The sequence below is a fragment of the Anas platyrhynchos genome, chromosome 10 (genome assembly GCF_047663525.1).
Source record: "Anas platyrhynchos isolate ZD024472 breed Pekin duck chromosome 10, IASCAAS_PekinDuck_T2T, whole genome shotgun sequence".
In the NCBI taxonomy this organism is placed as follows: Eukaryota; Metazoa; Chordata; class Aves; order Anseriformes; family Anatidae; genus Anas; species Anas platyrhynchos.
The window spans coordinates 13,938,202-13,952,028 of NC_092596.1; the positions used below are offsets into that span (position 1 = coordinate 13,938,202).

The 13,827-nt window shown below is 47.4% G+C and overlaps 1 protein-coding gene across 3 annotated transcripts in view; it reads left to right on the top strand.

Annotated features, from left to right (window-relative positions):
- LOC101802277 (gamma-aminobutyric acid receptor subunit gamma-4) overlaps positions 1-13,696 on the top strand; it is a 31,525-nt gene extending 17,829 nt beyond the window's left edge. For all 3 annotated transcript variants that reach the window (XM_038184582.2, XM_027465202.3, XM_038184583.2), the window contains 6 exons: positions 3,234-3,454; positions 4,065-4,147; positions 5,641-5,778; positions 7,157-7,309; positions 8,748-8,950; positions 9,599-13,696. In XM_038184582.2, the coding sequence (XP_038040510.1) occupies positions 3,234-3,454; positions 4,065-4,147; positions 5,641-5,778; positions 7,157-7,309; positions 8,748-8,950; positions 9,599-9,892 (1,092 nt within the window). In that variant the 3' untranslated portion in view covers positions 9,893-13,696. The remainder of the gene's footprint in view (positions 1-3,233; positions 3,455-4,064; positions 4,148-5,640; positions 5,779-7,156; positions 7,310-8,747; positions 8,951-9,598) is intronic.
- Positions 13,697-13,827: the final 131 nt, after the last annotated feature.

The following is a 13,827-nucleotide window of genomic DNA, read 5'->3' on the forward strand; positions in this document are numbered from 1 at the left end:
TTGAAAGAACTAAAAAGCCCGTGCTGTTACAGAGAAGTTAACAGCCTCCGTGTGCCACACAGCAGATGGTATGGTAATGTTGGGGGCGTATTTGACAATAACCTTTTTCCACATGGGGAAATTGAGGCATAGAGAAGTGTCCTTCTGATGCCTGAGCATGAAGCAGTGCCACAGAGAACACACAGGTGCAGGAGTTCAACAAACAGCACCTCTGTAAGTTTTAGGGCTGAGCTCATCCTGCCCTCGAGTCCCTAGAAGAGCAGCAGGTTGCTTTCTGGGTGCATAGCTCTGTGGAGTGCATCTCACCGAAACAGTGTGCGAGATCTCTGAGGCAGGATCTGTGCAAAGGAAAAGCATCTCTCCAAACTGTTTTTGTTGCCCAGGGCTGGTGCTTTGGGCAGTTTGCAGCCAGCCATGTAAGTGATAGCCTTCTGATAACACGGAGATAAAGTCAGAAGGTCCTCACACGACCGCAGAGTGCCCCCCTCACTAGCCAAGGTGTCCACGGAGGCCTCCTCGGAAGGAGGAGGAATATGGTAAGCATGTTATCCGTGGGTCAGAGATCTGGCCATCCAGGGAAGGCAATGAATTATGAATAATAATAGCTAGAAGGAATTACTGCCAAAAGCCAGGGCATGCATGTATAAATTTTGCCTCGGCTAATTCTGAATGAAAATCCATTTCTAAATACCAACATCTCCCAAAGGATTCCTCGCATAAAGGCAAGGCACCTACCTCAGCCAATAACTTCTTCCTCGTGTATAACTGTGCTTATAATAGCCACCAAAATTAGATCAAACGACAGGACAGTGACAATAACAGCTCAGATTTTACAGAGGAGCTGAATGACTTGTGTGCTGTGCTTTTTGCAAAGGCGGGCTATCAATGGCACAAGAGGAGCTCTTTAATGCTGATCCCTTCTGAAAGCCTGGGCTTGACAGCAAGTGCTAAAACCCTGGGATATCTGACCCTCAGCTCTCCCAGGACTTTAGCACTGGTTATCCTGGACCTGACTACTGAATTTCACAGCAGGGCCTCTGACCTGAGCAGCCAGCTCTGAATTGAGCTCTCACAGGTTGTTCCAGTTAAGAGGTGAAAATGATGGTGGCGTCTAACCTGGATTTATCGTTGCAGTTTTCGATGCTTTCTCCTACACCAGAGGTGTTCCTGAGGAGGAGCGGTGTAAGCTTATACTGGCTCAAGCAGGGTTTGCCAAGGTAGGGGAGAATATGTCAGGTGTTGTGTTATTTTGGCCCCAACAGCTGGCAAGAAAAAGAAAACGCCCATAAGCAGAATGAAGTCAGGTTTCACCTTCAGTGTCATGCTCTTGGGCTCCTACTATGCGATCTTGTCCCTGCTGTTCCAGTGTTTCTTTGCCCACCTTTGGGCTCTATCTCACTGTTTCACATCTTAAGACGTGCCTCCAAGTAGCACCCAGGACAAGCCAGAGCACTCAAAAGCAGGAGTGGGCTCTCCCCACCTCCTGTGTTCGGAGGGTGGATGTGTGCCTGGCTTTGAGGGCTGCCGTTATCCTAGTTCTGTGCCTCAGAAAGGGAGTGCTGTGCCTCCTCACGTCTGTTTTGAATCATTTGTGGAGACAATGCCGTCACTTTTATTATGCTTTAGCTTAATGCGCAGCATCTGTCCCTGTTTAGAGCTACATTAGGACCTCATCCCCATCACCTTGGCTCATCCCTATGTCTAACCAGGGTGAAGTATCACCCTAGAGAGTGAATTGACCGCCTGATGGCAAATATTATTTTCTCATGATCTCATTTCTATGCAAGGGACGTTTTTGGTAGCAATCACTCATCACCGGTTGGCTGACAGTGGAACGAGGGCAAGGAAAATGAAGCAGGAGTCGTGCGCTGCCCTGCTCTGCCTCCCCCAAGCAGGACACGATGTCCAGGGGAGCGTCCTAAGAGCACCACATCTATTTTAATGGCACGGTTTGAGAAAGCCAGCTCCGAACCAGCAGTGAGGGCAGCAGAGGGAGGACATGCTGCGGTCATAAAAATTCCACGGAGAGAAATCAATAGAGGGTCGAGGAGAGTGGGAGGGAGATGGCAAGTCAGGCTTTGTTCGTCTTTGCACACAGGAGAGGGGGAAATGATGCCTCTGTGGTCGTGGTTGTTTAACAGGGGTGAAAGGGAGCAAAGTCCAAGTCAGAGAGGAGCTGGCAGAAGCAGGTGAAAACCTTCAGTATGGGCTGGTGGACCTGGATTTGGGGGTCTGGTTCAGACAGCCACTGAGTGCCAGACGTGCTCCTGCACGGCACTAATTAGCACCTTCTCAGGCAGGCTGGAAAAGAGGGGAAGGAGCAAATTGACTCGCAGCGGCCGCAAGCAGCAGAACAGTGGGCTAATGATGTGGACCAGTGCCAGTCCAATCCAGACGGGAACTAGTGAGCCAGTGCTAGCTAGGTGAGCTCGGACACCCTGCCTCTCACCAAAACCAAAGGTTCTCAGTCTGGTGGAAACTCTCTTTTCTGCCTGCAAAATACTCAAGCAAATTTTAAACTGGTTGCACCAAAAAAAAAAAAAGAGCTGGGTCCATAGCAGCTCCTCCCCACCTTTCTTTTCTAATCTTCAGCAAGGGGTATCTGCCCAGGAACCCTTAGTGCTTCAGATTTATATAAAAATGATTTACACTATAAACTCTGTAAGTTTTTATATAAATGATTTACACTATAAGTTCTGTATTCAAAGGTTTGATTTTCAGCAGGTTTATGTACACCAGTACTATTGCTACATGTACGGAGAACTGCTGAGCTACTAACAAATAATTTTTGTATCTTATCTTGGATAAGCTGGCAAGCAGCTTTCCTTGCCTATGCGTGAGATGTGTAGCCTAATTTAGGACTGGGTTCAGCCACTGTGCACCCTGCCCCTCCGTGCCTGTGCTCAGGAGTGTTCTCCTTGTGTTATCTAGCAAGAGGAAACCCAAACCCTTGCTCATATTGTCTGGGCTATCCGTGGGTCAGACCAAACACGTTACAGCTCAGCCCACCAGCCAACAGAGTGCTTGGGCCTGCCTAAGTGTGCTGTGCGTGTCCTAACCCTGAGGTAGAGGTGAGCTAGGAAAGCTGTCGGTGGTTGCCAACACCAGCTCCCAAATTCAAGAGGCAAATGCTCTGGCTGTGACTCCAAACCGGTGGCCTCCAGACCAGGGGACAGGGCTCAGCTTTGCCTGCATCCCTCTCAGAAATGTGTTTTTTTCCTTCTCTTCCACAGGAATACACCATTGATATATTCTTTGCTCAGACGTGGTACGACCGGCGTCTCCGTTTCAACAGCACCTTGAAGGCCCTCACGCTGAACACCAACATGGTGAGCCGCATCTGGATCCCAGACACCTTTTTTAGGAACTCCAAGCGGGCTGATTCCCACTGGATAACCACTCCTAATCAGCTCCTCCGCATTTGGAATGATGGCAAAGTGCTCTACACACTCAGGTAGGTGCAGCAGGCACCTCATCTGCCTGCGGAGATGAGGGACCAGGGACATGATCAGGGCAGAGGAGAGATCCAGCTGTCCTGGGGCAGAGTAGTGGAGATGCCTCCCAGGGCTGATGTTCTCATACATTTAGCACTGCTCACAGAATGGGCCTCCTCTTCCAAGACAAAGGATCTCCCCCCAAAAAACAAACTATTTTTCTGTATCGTACTAATAAAGAGGTCAAAAGTATTACAGGTTTCCCAAACCAAAATCTTTTAAATGTTTGTGTTGGTCACTCCAGCTATTTTGGTTTGATGATAAACTTTTGGCTTTAGTTCCCATAATTTTCCACTCTCGTAAATGAATCTGAAAAGCTCACTAAACAAAAAGCCTTTTTGAATGTGAAAATTGGATGTTTTTCCTCACTTTGAAAATATCCAAACATATGCTTGGTTTTGCTGCTGTTTTGAAATGTTCCTGCAAACAGACTGATCTTCAACAAATTAGTGTCTCTCTTTCAAGGAAGCGAGAATCCCTTTGTCACATTATGGTGTTGAAATCAAACCACCTTCACCAGCACGAAATCTCAGCCTTCCTCTCCCTCTCTCTCCTTCTTTTCCCTCTCAGGCTGACGATCGAGGCTGAATGCCTGCTGCAGCTGCAGAATTTCCCAATGGACACTCACTCCTGCCCTTTGGTTTTCTCTAGTTGTGAGTATCCATATTTCAGAAATAGTTTTAGAAGGCAAGTAGAGAAATTTGAGTAGAGTAAAACTCTTGTCAGAGGAAACCATCTTCCCTTTTAGCTACGTTTTCACCTGATCTCTATGTCCCTCTTCCTAGGCCATTGCCCACCTTTCCCTGGAGCATCCCCACAGTCCTGGGCCAGCAGTTATTCAGGTGCAGATTCACAGACCTCTGAGTTTCTTCTTAATTAGGGCAGACAGTTGGAGGTGTTTATTTCACTGACCTTCTGGTCACTCTGACCTCCTAGACATGATGTATCCCTTCAGCTGGCAGACCAACAACACAAGTGCTACATTGCATCATCACTCCTCTGCTCCCTAAGGGAACAGCTTGGCTTTCCAGACCAAGGGAGACACCACCCTCAGAGAGAAGCCCACTTGCTGTACCAAAGGCAATTAAAAGGAGGAGAGCTCACACACACACACACACCCCCTCAGTCCCCATTTGTACGTTCTCATCAGTAGACAGGGCTGCTGATGTTGGCGCATCTCCACTGGTAATTTTGCCTTTCTGCACCAAGAGATTCCTGCCTTCGTGCGTTGGCTGGAAATCTGATTTAGTCACGGTGGCCCTGTTTTGGCCGCTCCCACTTCCCCTGCCACCGAAGCGATGTAGCTCACATGGCACTGAGGTGCTTCAGAGGGAGGCAGCATGCTGAGGAGATAACACCACCGCATCTCCCGCCACCCCTCATCCTTTGCTAATTAACAGTGCATGCCATCCATTCTTGATAATTAGAAGCACACTTTTAGTTAGCTGCCAAGCTTTGCTCCTTCCCTCCTCGGAGGAGCTTGCTTGTAGGTGTTGAGGTCCCTGCCTGACAGTAGGCTCGTGTCTTTGCCAAGAAAGCCAAAGCTAGGAGAAGCCAAGCTCCAGCCCACAGGAGCCAGGTCTCTTTCCCCATGGAGCAAACCCAGGGTGCATTACCTCTTCTTCACCTTACAAAGATCAGCTCCCAGGGTGAGAGGTGCAGAAACTATTGGAGCAGACCCAGCCATGCTTGGTGTGCTCATGCCTGGGAAGAAAGGCTAGCCATGAGGACTGGCAGCCCATTGCTGCCTCAGGATGCTGAAACCCTAAAAGATCTCAGGCTGGGAGTCCTTTTACACAGCCCGAGTCTACTTCCCACCACTGCAGTCCTTAGAAAGGCTCAGTTTCTAGCATTGCTTTACTCTTAGAAGTAACCTAGGACTCGAAGTGGCCCCCAAAGGGAGCTGCAGTCCCTGCTCCCATTGCACATGGGGATGCCTAAGGTAATCTCACCAAAGAAACACCTGTATGAAAACTTCATGTTAGCAAAGCACCTGGAATGAGATGCAAGTGCTTGTGTAATCAGGGTTTGACTCGAATTTTGAACTTCTATGGTTGGACTCGAAGATCTCAGAGGTCTTTTCCAACCTACGTGATTCAATTCTATGGTTCTATAATGCACTCTGTGTCCTTGCCCCTTTTCCCAGACGGCTACCCACGAGAGGAGATTGTCTATCGCTGGCGGCGCTATTCCATTGAGGTCTCTGACCAGCGCACCTGGAGGCTCTACCAGTTTGACTTCACGGGGCTGAGGAACACCTCGGAAGTTCTCCGGACTGGGGCAGGTGAGGCAAAGGGAGACAGCCCACAGAAACAGCAGTGTGTCGGGGACCTCGCGGGATGCAGAGGAGTCACCAGACAGCTCCGTGGGTGGGAAGAGAGGTCACAAGAGCACAGTTAGAGGAACGTGGGAATGAAAAGATGGACCTTTGCTAGAAGGAGCAGAAGTAATGGAGATGAAAGGTGAGGGGAAGCTGAAGCAAGTGTAGGTCGGAACTACAGACATCTGTGAACTGTAGGGTGGCAATGCTGATGTGAATGAATCCCTAATCAAAGGGTCAGAATGGAGAGGAGATGGAGTTCAGGTCCCCTCTAGCTGGAGTATGGGCATGCTGTGTAGATCCCTGGGTGACTGTAACTGGAACATGGATGGAGAAATCAGAACTTGCAGGCCTTAATCCTGTCTCAGTCTTTCCTTATGTAAAGTGGTGTGGGGCTGATGAATACCTGAATTTTAATTTAAGAGCCAGAAACAGTGTTGTGTGGGTTAAGAAATGAGGGGATGGGGGCTCTTCAGCTCCTCCTCACAGTAGCTCACATCCCCTTTCCTTCCCACAGACAACTGAGGAAAGCCTCTTTGGGTTCCTTCAGGTGGGGTCGTATTTTGGCTTACATTTTTCAGCCTTCTGAAGGAGCAACTTCAAGCAGTGCTTCTCCCATCCAGAGAATGTTGCTATTGCCAACACTGGCAGCCAGAATTTAACTTGGGCAGCACAAACTGAGAATAGGAGTGGTGCAGTGAAAGTGTCTTGAATGCATTAGTGTTTGTCTGATGTTTGTAATTCTCTTTCTTGGTAATTGCTTGCAAGCTCCATCTTAACTCCAGAGCTGTCGGGTTGCTTTCTTTCAATACACACTATGAGCCTCTGAAAAAGAGGAAGAACCTCAGCTGTAAGTTGCCAAATGAGCAATTAGGATGTGTAGCACCATATGTCTTTTCCAAGGGTAGAACCAGAGTCAGTGGAAGTGATTGAAGGACGTCTCCTTTGTCGCGGCTCAGGTAGTTAGTTGACAAGTCAGGCCATGTAGTCTGCTACAGCTAAATAGCTTTCTATAAAAAAAGAAGCCCTTGCAGCGATCAGCTGAGGTTGAGTACTCTCTTCAATTTCTTCCCTGAAACTTTCCCAGACGGTGTGCTGTTCAGTGTGCTTGGATACACAGCAAGGCCAGTACAAATGCAGCCTTGTGGCCACTTAACCAGCCAGTTAGGCAAGTACAAAATCCAGTCTTAAACTGGTCACAAAGCCAGAAAGTCAGGCAGGCACAGAGCCAGCCTGCCAGACAGGTGGCCACAGAAACACTGCAAATTCTGAAGTGTTCTTATTCCTGTGTTTTAGGAAGCCACGTGGTGTGACTCCAATGTCTCTGTCACTTTTTTCCTAGGGGAGTACATGGTGATGACAGTTTCTTTTGACCTAAGTAGACGTATGGGTTATTTTGCCATTCAGACCTATATTCCCTGCATCCTGACTGTTGTTCTCTCCTGGGTTTCCTTCTGGATCAAGAGAGACTCTACACCAGCCAGGACATCTCTGGGTAAGAGACAGACTTTTGCATGCTGACTGCTGCAAGGCCAGCAGACTGACAGTGTTGGAGTACGGAAACTCCTAAAACACTTGAGCGTTATTCAGCTTAATAAAGGGTACCGCTCCTGCATCTTTCTGTTTGTAGCAATGTCCTCTAATTATATATTAAATAACGACTCCCATTTCTTGATCTGAGACCTGAACACAGCTTTTTCCAAGCTGACAATGTGGTGTTCTCATGCTCCAAAAGGGAGAGGGAAGGAGTGCGCTGTGGCATTACAATGCTGGCCCCTGACACATGCATGTGTTCTGTGTCTCCTCGTGACTTCCCCAGGGCTCAGTAGGTCCAGTGACATGAAGGTTGTAGGGTAATGAGCAAAGCTGCTCTGCCATATCCACAGAGTCCCAAGCTCTGGCATGAGCTGCAAGCCTGGTAGGAAGATCTACCTATTGCTTAAATCTGCTCTGCAATCTGCTCTTTGAGGTAGAATAAAGTTGATTGAATCCTGCTCTGATAGGAGCTAGAGAGGGCTTTACAAATCTTTAAAGCTCTTTGGCTGTATCTGAATTTTGCAGCAAGCTCTGCTTCCCAGCGCTGCCCTTCCCACCAGCCCTGCTGACTTTCCCTTTAATTGGAGGTTGTATTCCCATCCCGCCTGCAGGCTTCTGCAGGGAGGCAGAGGGGCTGTCAGCATCAGGCAGGGCTATTCAGAGTCCATCCATTCTGACCAGCCCTCCCCACCTCCCCATCAAAACCAATTCATTTTGTGTCCATGAATAGGGCAGGAGACGATCTGGGGTGTTGTTTCCAATGGAGGTGAGGGTATGCCATGGTGCTTGGCTGGGGAAGGAATGAACAGCAAGAGGCAAAAAGACACCACTGTGGTGCCCGTCTCAAAAATCAGAGGCAGGCTCCCCCAGAAGGCAGGCCCTCTCAGTGGGAAGTGACCTCCACACATCAAGAGTAATGTATTCTCTCAGCAGCCCCTGTTGTACTTTATATAAATGATCCCCAGCACATTTGAAGCCCGTCAGCCTGCATTAGGGAGACATAAACCGGACCAGTTCCATTGGCATTTCAAATGTATGGGAAGTCACATCGCAGCTGCTAATGCAAATACCTCAGGAAAACACAGAAAGCTCTTGCTGTGCTCCGACCCAGAGCCATTGGGGTGAGCACAGAAATGGGTGGCAGATGGATTTAGAGGAGTGCTAGAGTGCAGGAAGAGTTACTGCTGCTCCTCCACATCCTAAAAACACAGGAGCATGGTCAGAGGTCACTGCAGGACCACAGTCTGGCTAAGCAGAGCAAAAAAAAGGGGACAAGATAACCAGAAGCATTTCTCTCCCCCAGGAGAAGGGAAACAGAGGTGTCCTGGGGACTGGGTGCATGCAGAAGACAGAAGTGCCCTTCTTCATTACCCAAACCAGCTCGTTTTTCCTCTTAGGTATTACCACTGTGCTAACGATGACCACTCTGAGCACCATCTCCCGCAAGCACCTTCCCCGTGTTTCCTACATCACAGCCATGGACCTCTTTGTCTCTGTGTGCTTCATCTTCGTCTTCGCAGCTCTCATGGAGTACGCTACACTCAACTACTTGGTGGGAAACAAGAAACCACTGGAGCACAACAGCAGGAAAGCCAGGCTGGTAGGTTGAAGGGGCTAGCAGAGCTGCTTATTGTTACAACCCCAAGCCATTTAGCAATATCCCTCCTGAGCCTGTGCTGGAAACTGCTGAAGTTGTTTAGTGCGTGGGCTCTGCTGTGTTCATAGAGTCCTCAGACCAAGCTGTGTGTGGGGTCAGAGCCCCTGAAAGTGAGACACAACAACAACAAAAAGCAACACCAAAACAACACCGAGGCTCCCAGAAAACAAGGAGGTGCCCCCAAGCAGGTGAGAGCAACCAGAAGACATCTGCACTGTGTGCTCTGCCTTCAGAGATCGCTGAGATCAGAGGAATGAAGGAGGAGGCTAGCACAGCTGAAAACAAACAGCCCCTTTGCTGACTAGCAGTGGCAGAGCTGGGGAATCAGAGCAAGTAGCTCTTTGCTGTCTAAAGCCATGCTCTAGGATGCCAGAAAAGAAACTCCTGTTCATGCAGGGAGCTGCCAAGTCTTCACAGCATGCCAAGGTGGTTCTCTGCAACCAGGTGCAGAGATAGGGGGTAATCAGTCACCTCCCTCCATTGAACTGTGCCTATGTTATGAACTGCCTAATTGCCAGTTGGATAAATTTGGGTGTCTAAAATGTGATCTCTTGCCTTTTTCTTTAACCCACTTATTTCTCTTCATTACAGCCACCTGCTGGAGCACAGGTGATGCCATCCTTCACTGCCATCAACATCAACAACATCATGCACTGGCCCCCGGAGATAGAGGATGATGAAGATGAAGACCCTGGCTCCCCGTGCCTGGAAGGGAAGGAATGTGAGAGGTTCTTCTGCTGCATTGAGGACTGTCAGACAGGGATGTGGCGGGAGGGGAGGGTCCGCATCCATATCTCCCGCCTGGACTCCTATTCCCGTGTCTTCTTCCCCACCGCCTTCCTGCTCTTCAACATTGTCTACTGGATTGCGTATCTCTATCTCTAGCTGTCCTTTCTTCTCAGCTGGAACGGACTGGAAGCCAGAAGACAGGCTTTTCAAGGAGCATAGAGGACAGTGTCTCTTCCATTTAGTCGATTGTCATTCTGAACAATCCAGCCTGGTGAATTCCTTCATCCTGCTCTCTCATCTCTTCTGAGAAGAACCAGATGGCTTTTTTTTTTAGCCCCCGATTCTATCTTTTTAGATAATCTTCCCTTCCCCAAAACCCTCTCTCCAGCACCACCAGCATTTTACTCCTTGTAGGATTGCCCAGAAAGTTCTATTCTCCAAAACATTAGGGATTTTGTCAAGAACTAAATCCTTAATGTTTATTTTTTTCATCCACTCCCACTGCAAAAATTCATGGGAAATGATTATAAATGGAGTTTTCTGCATAGCTAAGTCTGCAAAGGAAATAAAGCAGATTTTACAACTTCTGAACCATCTCGACCAGAATAGACTTTGTGTTAGAGGCTTGCCTGGGGGCTTCTAGGTCAGAAGGAGAGCAGGGTGAACAAGGGTGGCAATACAGCTTTCCCACAGTAGCTGGGCTTGGTGAAAATGTTTTGAACCTGCCCATAAAGCTGCCAGTGGCACAGACAAGAATGGAGTAGCTGAAAGCCTCCACCAGCTCCCCAGAGGATATCTGTGGAGCACTGCTTGTGGATTGCTTCATTTGTGCCAAGTGGCAACCAAGGCATCCACTCGGTGAGGCATTTTTCTTTAGACAGTGGTGAAAAGCACCTCGTAAGTTTGGAGTGCCTATCTGCCATACTGGAGCAGACTTTTACAGGGTCCGTGGTGGTATTCTGCTTTGTGATCAGGACTTTGAGCATGGGGTGTGCCACTTACGTTCAGCGTAGCCAAAACATGTAGAAAATTCCTTATGCTATGAAGACCAGAAGCAGTCTCATAAGTCCATTGAGTGGTAGCTGTCTTTGGCCTGTCTCGTGTGAGCAGGGCCCTATTCTACCATGCATCACAGAGAGGCAGTGCTCTCTTTCACAAGGACACTTGTTGAAACCATCAGATCTGTGCATGATAATAGGTGCTAACCTGAGAAAGTGGTACTAGAGAAGGGAACGGTATCAGCAGTGCTGCACCTACTAGTGGTGGGGAGAGAGAGTTCCTGCAGCTCAGATTTCTTCTTTTTTCTCTCTCTCTCTCTTTTTTTTTTTAATATATATATATTTAAAAGAAAAGATAGACTTCAATAAAACTGTATGGCTCCTTCCACTTGGAGGGTTACCAATTCCTACACCTTTTTTTCCCAACGTCAGGAAGGGGAGCAAGTGTGTAGTTCTCAGGAAGGTCAGACAGAAAGAGATGGTTCCTAGTGGTCTCGTTTGCTTGTCAGGACCCTGTCCACTGCAATAGGATTCATCAGCAACCCTGAGGAAAAGGGCTAGAAAAATGCAAAATACTGACTCAACTGTATTTTGAAGCTGTATAATGTGGAAAGGCAAATCAAGGTCCAAGGTCCATAATGTGTACATCAGCTGCCTCCCTATTGATACCAACTGCTGATGTGGCCCGCAGCATGATTGTGAAAAGCAATGTGACATTAATATTTACTTACTGTGTAAATTGCAAACAAAAACATTCTTTTTAAAACACACGTATTAGAAACAATTGCTACTTAAAAAGCTTGTCGTGAGAAGAAAGCAGGCATGGCTGCAGAGAAAAGTTAGGAGTGGCTCGCTTGCAGGACATCTAACAGGGGCAGGAGGTTTTATGTATTCTTAGACAGCAATTTGATCTGTTTTAAAGATGGATTTTGACACTGTTAAATCTGATCTGAATAATGAAGTGTCATGTTTAATTCATTCATAAATACAGCCTTACCTTGGTTGCAGAGGAACAGCTAGAGCGCCTAATTAAGTATACAATAGTACAACACTCAGCTAAGTATAACCTAATGGGGTCAGACCAGCATAGCTCTGGAAAGGGAAATTGTGCCTGTCTAACCTGTTACAGTTCTTTTAAAATACCAAGTAAGAGATAAAGGTTACCCAGAAGCATAATTTGCTTAGCTACTCCGACAGCTTTTGAAAGGATGGAAAGAAATTATGGCGGGTGGTTCTAACTGAGGAAATTGATTTAGCAAAAGAATTATTAAGGAGGTTCTAATTACAGGAAATTAACTGAGGAGAGGGGGAAAAAGAATTGTTAAGGAGGTTCTAATTAGAGGAAATTAATGTTTTAGAGAGAGAGACACAGAGAGGGAGAAGTCTAAGAAAAGAATCAAAACAACTTCCAGACAAGGAGGGCTGCTGGGTGACAGTGCCGACTCCCAGCCAGGCGGGTTGATGTTCTGCTCCTGATAGCAAAGTGCTATTAGATGTGGCAATAGAAAAGCCTCCTATGACTCAACTGTACACTGACAGGGAGCTGGATTAGACAGGGACCTGTGATCTCTATGGGGAGCCAAAAGGAAAGAGCATCCTAGATTAAAATTGGCTCACGTGACAGCCTCTGAGTGAAGCGTGTCTCCGCATGTCAGAAGGCAGCTGCTGGTGTGTGTGTGGGAGGGGACGCCCTGGCGGTAAACCAGGGCCTGTGCCAAGTATGCTCATTAACAGTACTATGGCATTAAAGGTGTGCAGGCAATGTAGGCTGCAGTGAACGCAGACAGCAAAATCTGGAAAGGTAACATGCAAGAAGGGACTGCTGTAGGGGAAATTCAATGTACATGTCCAAAAGAGTCCAAACATCTCCAATTCGTTGGAGCCTCAGAGCACTTGGGAGCCTTGATGGATAGAGATGATCATCATGGACACCAGAGGAAAGACTTCAGCCTTGAGAGCAGCAGCACGTTGAAATTAGACCTTTAACAAAATGAGTCAGGAGAGAAGCACAGTGTACAAGCAGCCTAAGAGGATGACAGGGACTTGGGCAAAGTAGACTTGAAAGATTATAAGATTTCACCCAAAAAAAAGATAAAGCCAACACACACCTAGGTAATTTAACCAATGATGGAGGCTTTGACAGAGGAAAATAGCCTAGCGTGGGCTGAAGCACAAGGAAGCTGATTACTAAGGCTGGGGAAGGAGGAGGGAGGGGGCTTTTTGGCTTAGGGAAATCTGTGCCCATCATAAATAGCTCAATAAATAAAGGCATGCACGAATTCAGGCATGTTGTTAAGTTTTAACAATATCTCAAAAAAGGAAAGCCAAGAAAAGACAGAAAGAAAAATCCACCATTTTTTGAAATTACTTTGCAAAGCTCCAGTCTTCTGAAAACAGGTGTAGGGAATTCAGGGCACAGAGACACTCAGCAGCCACACATGACCCTGCTCAGCCAGGCAGGGGGAGCCGAGCTCCACTGCTCCCTTCCCAAAACTGCATCAGCCACCTGCCTTTCCCTGCATGCTGTAGCTTCTGCCATCACAGTGGGGTGGGTTGTGGTATTGTAGCATCTTTCAGACCGGGACAGATGTTGCCTTTTTACCAGAGTCTGACTAGCTCGCTCCAGGGGACACAGCCTGAGAACATCTGGCTAATGAGGGGATGAGGGGAACTGGAAATGATTATCTCAGCATTTATGTTTTATGGCTTTTGTTTAGAAGAAGAAATAAGTCAGGAAAAAAAAAAAAAAAAAAAAAAAAAAGTTGATTTCTCACATCTCTGTCTTCAATTCCTATCCTTCCCTCCAAATTATACCAGATAAGGGACCATTTTTAGACTGTAAGCTCTTCAGGGCAGGGACTCTCTTATTGTATGTTTGTACAGGGCCTAGTACTCTAGGGCTTGATCCTTAACTGAGTTTTTGGGATGATATTTATTATAGATAATAAACAACAGTATGGACTATCTGTCTCCAAGAATACTGTCTATCCACATGGTGCAAGAAGACTACAGGTTGTTCCCCATTCCCTCCCATTGTGATTACAGGAGCTGATTAATATTTTAATTTCCCCGGGTGTGGGGGTGTGGGGGATA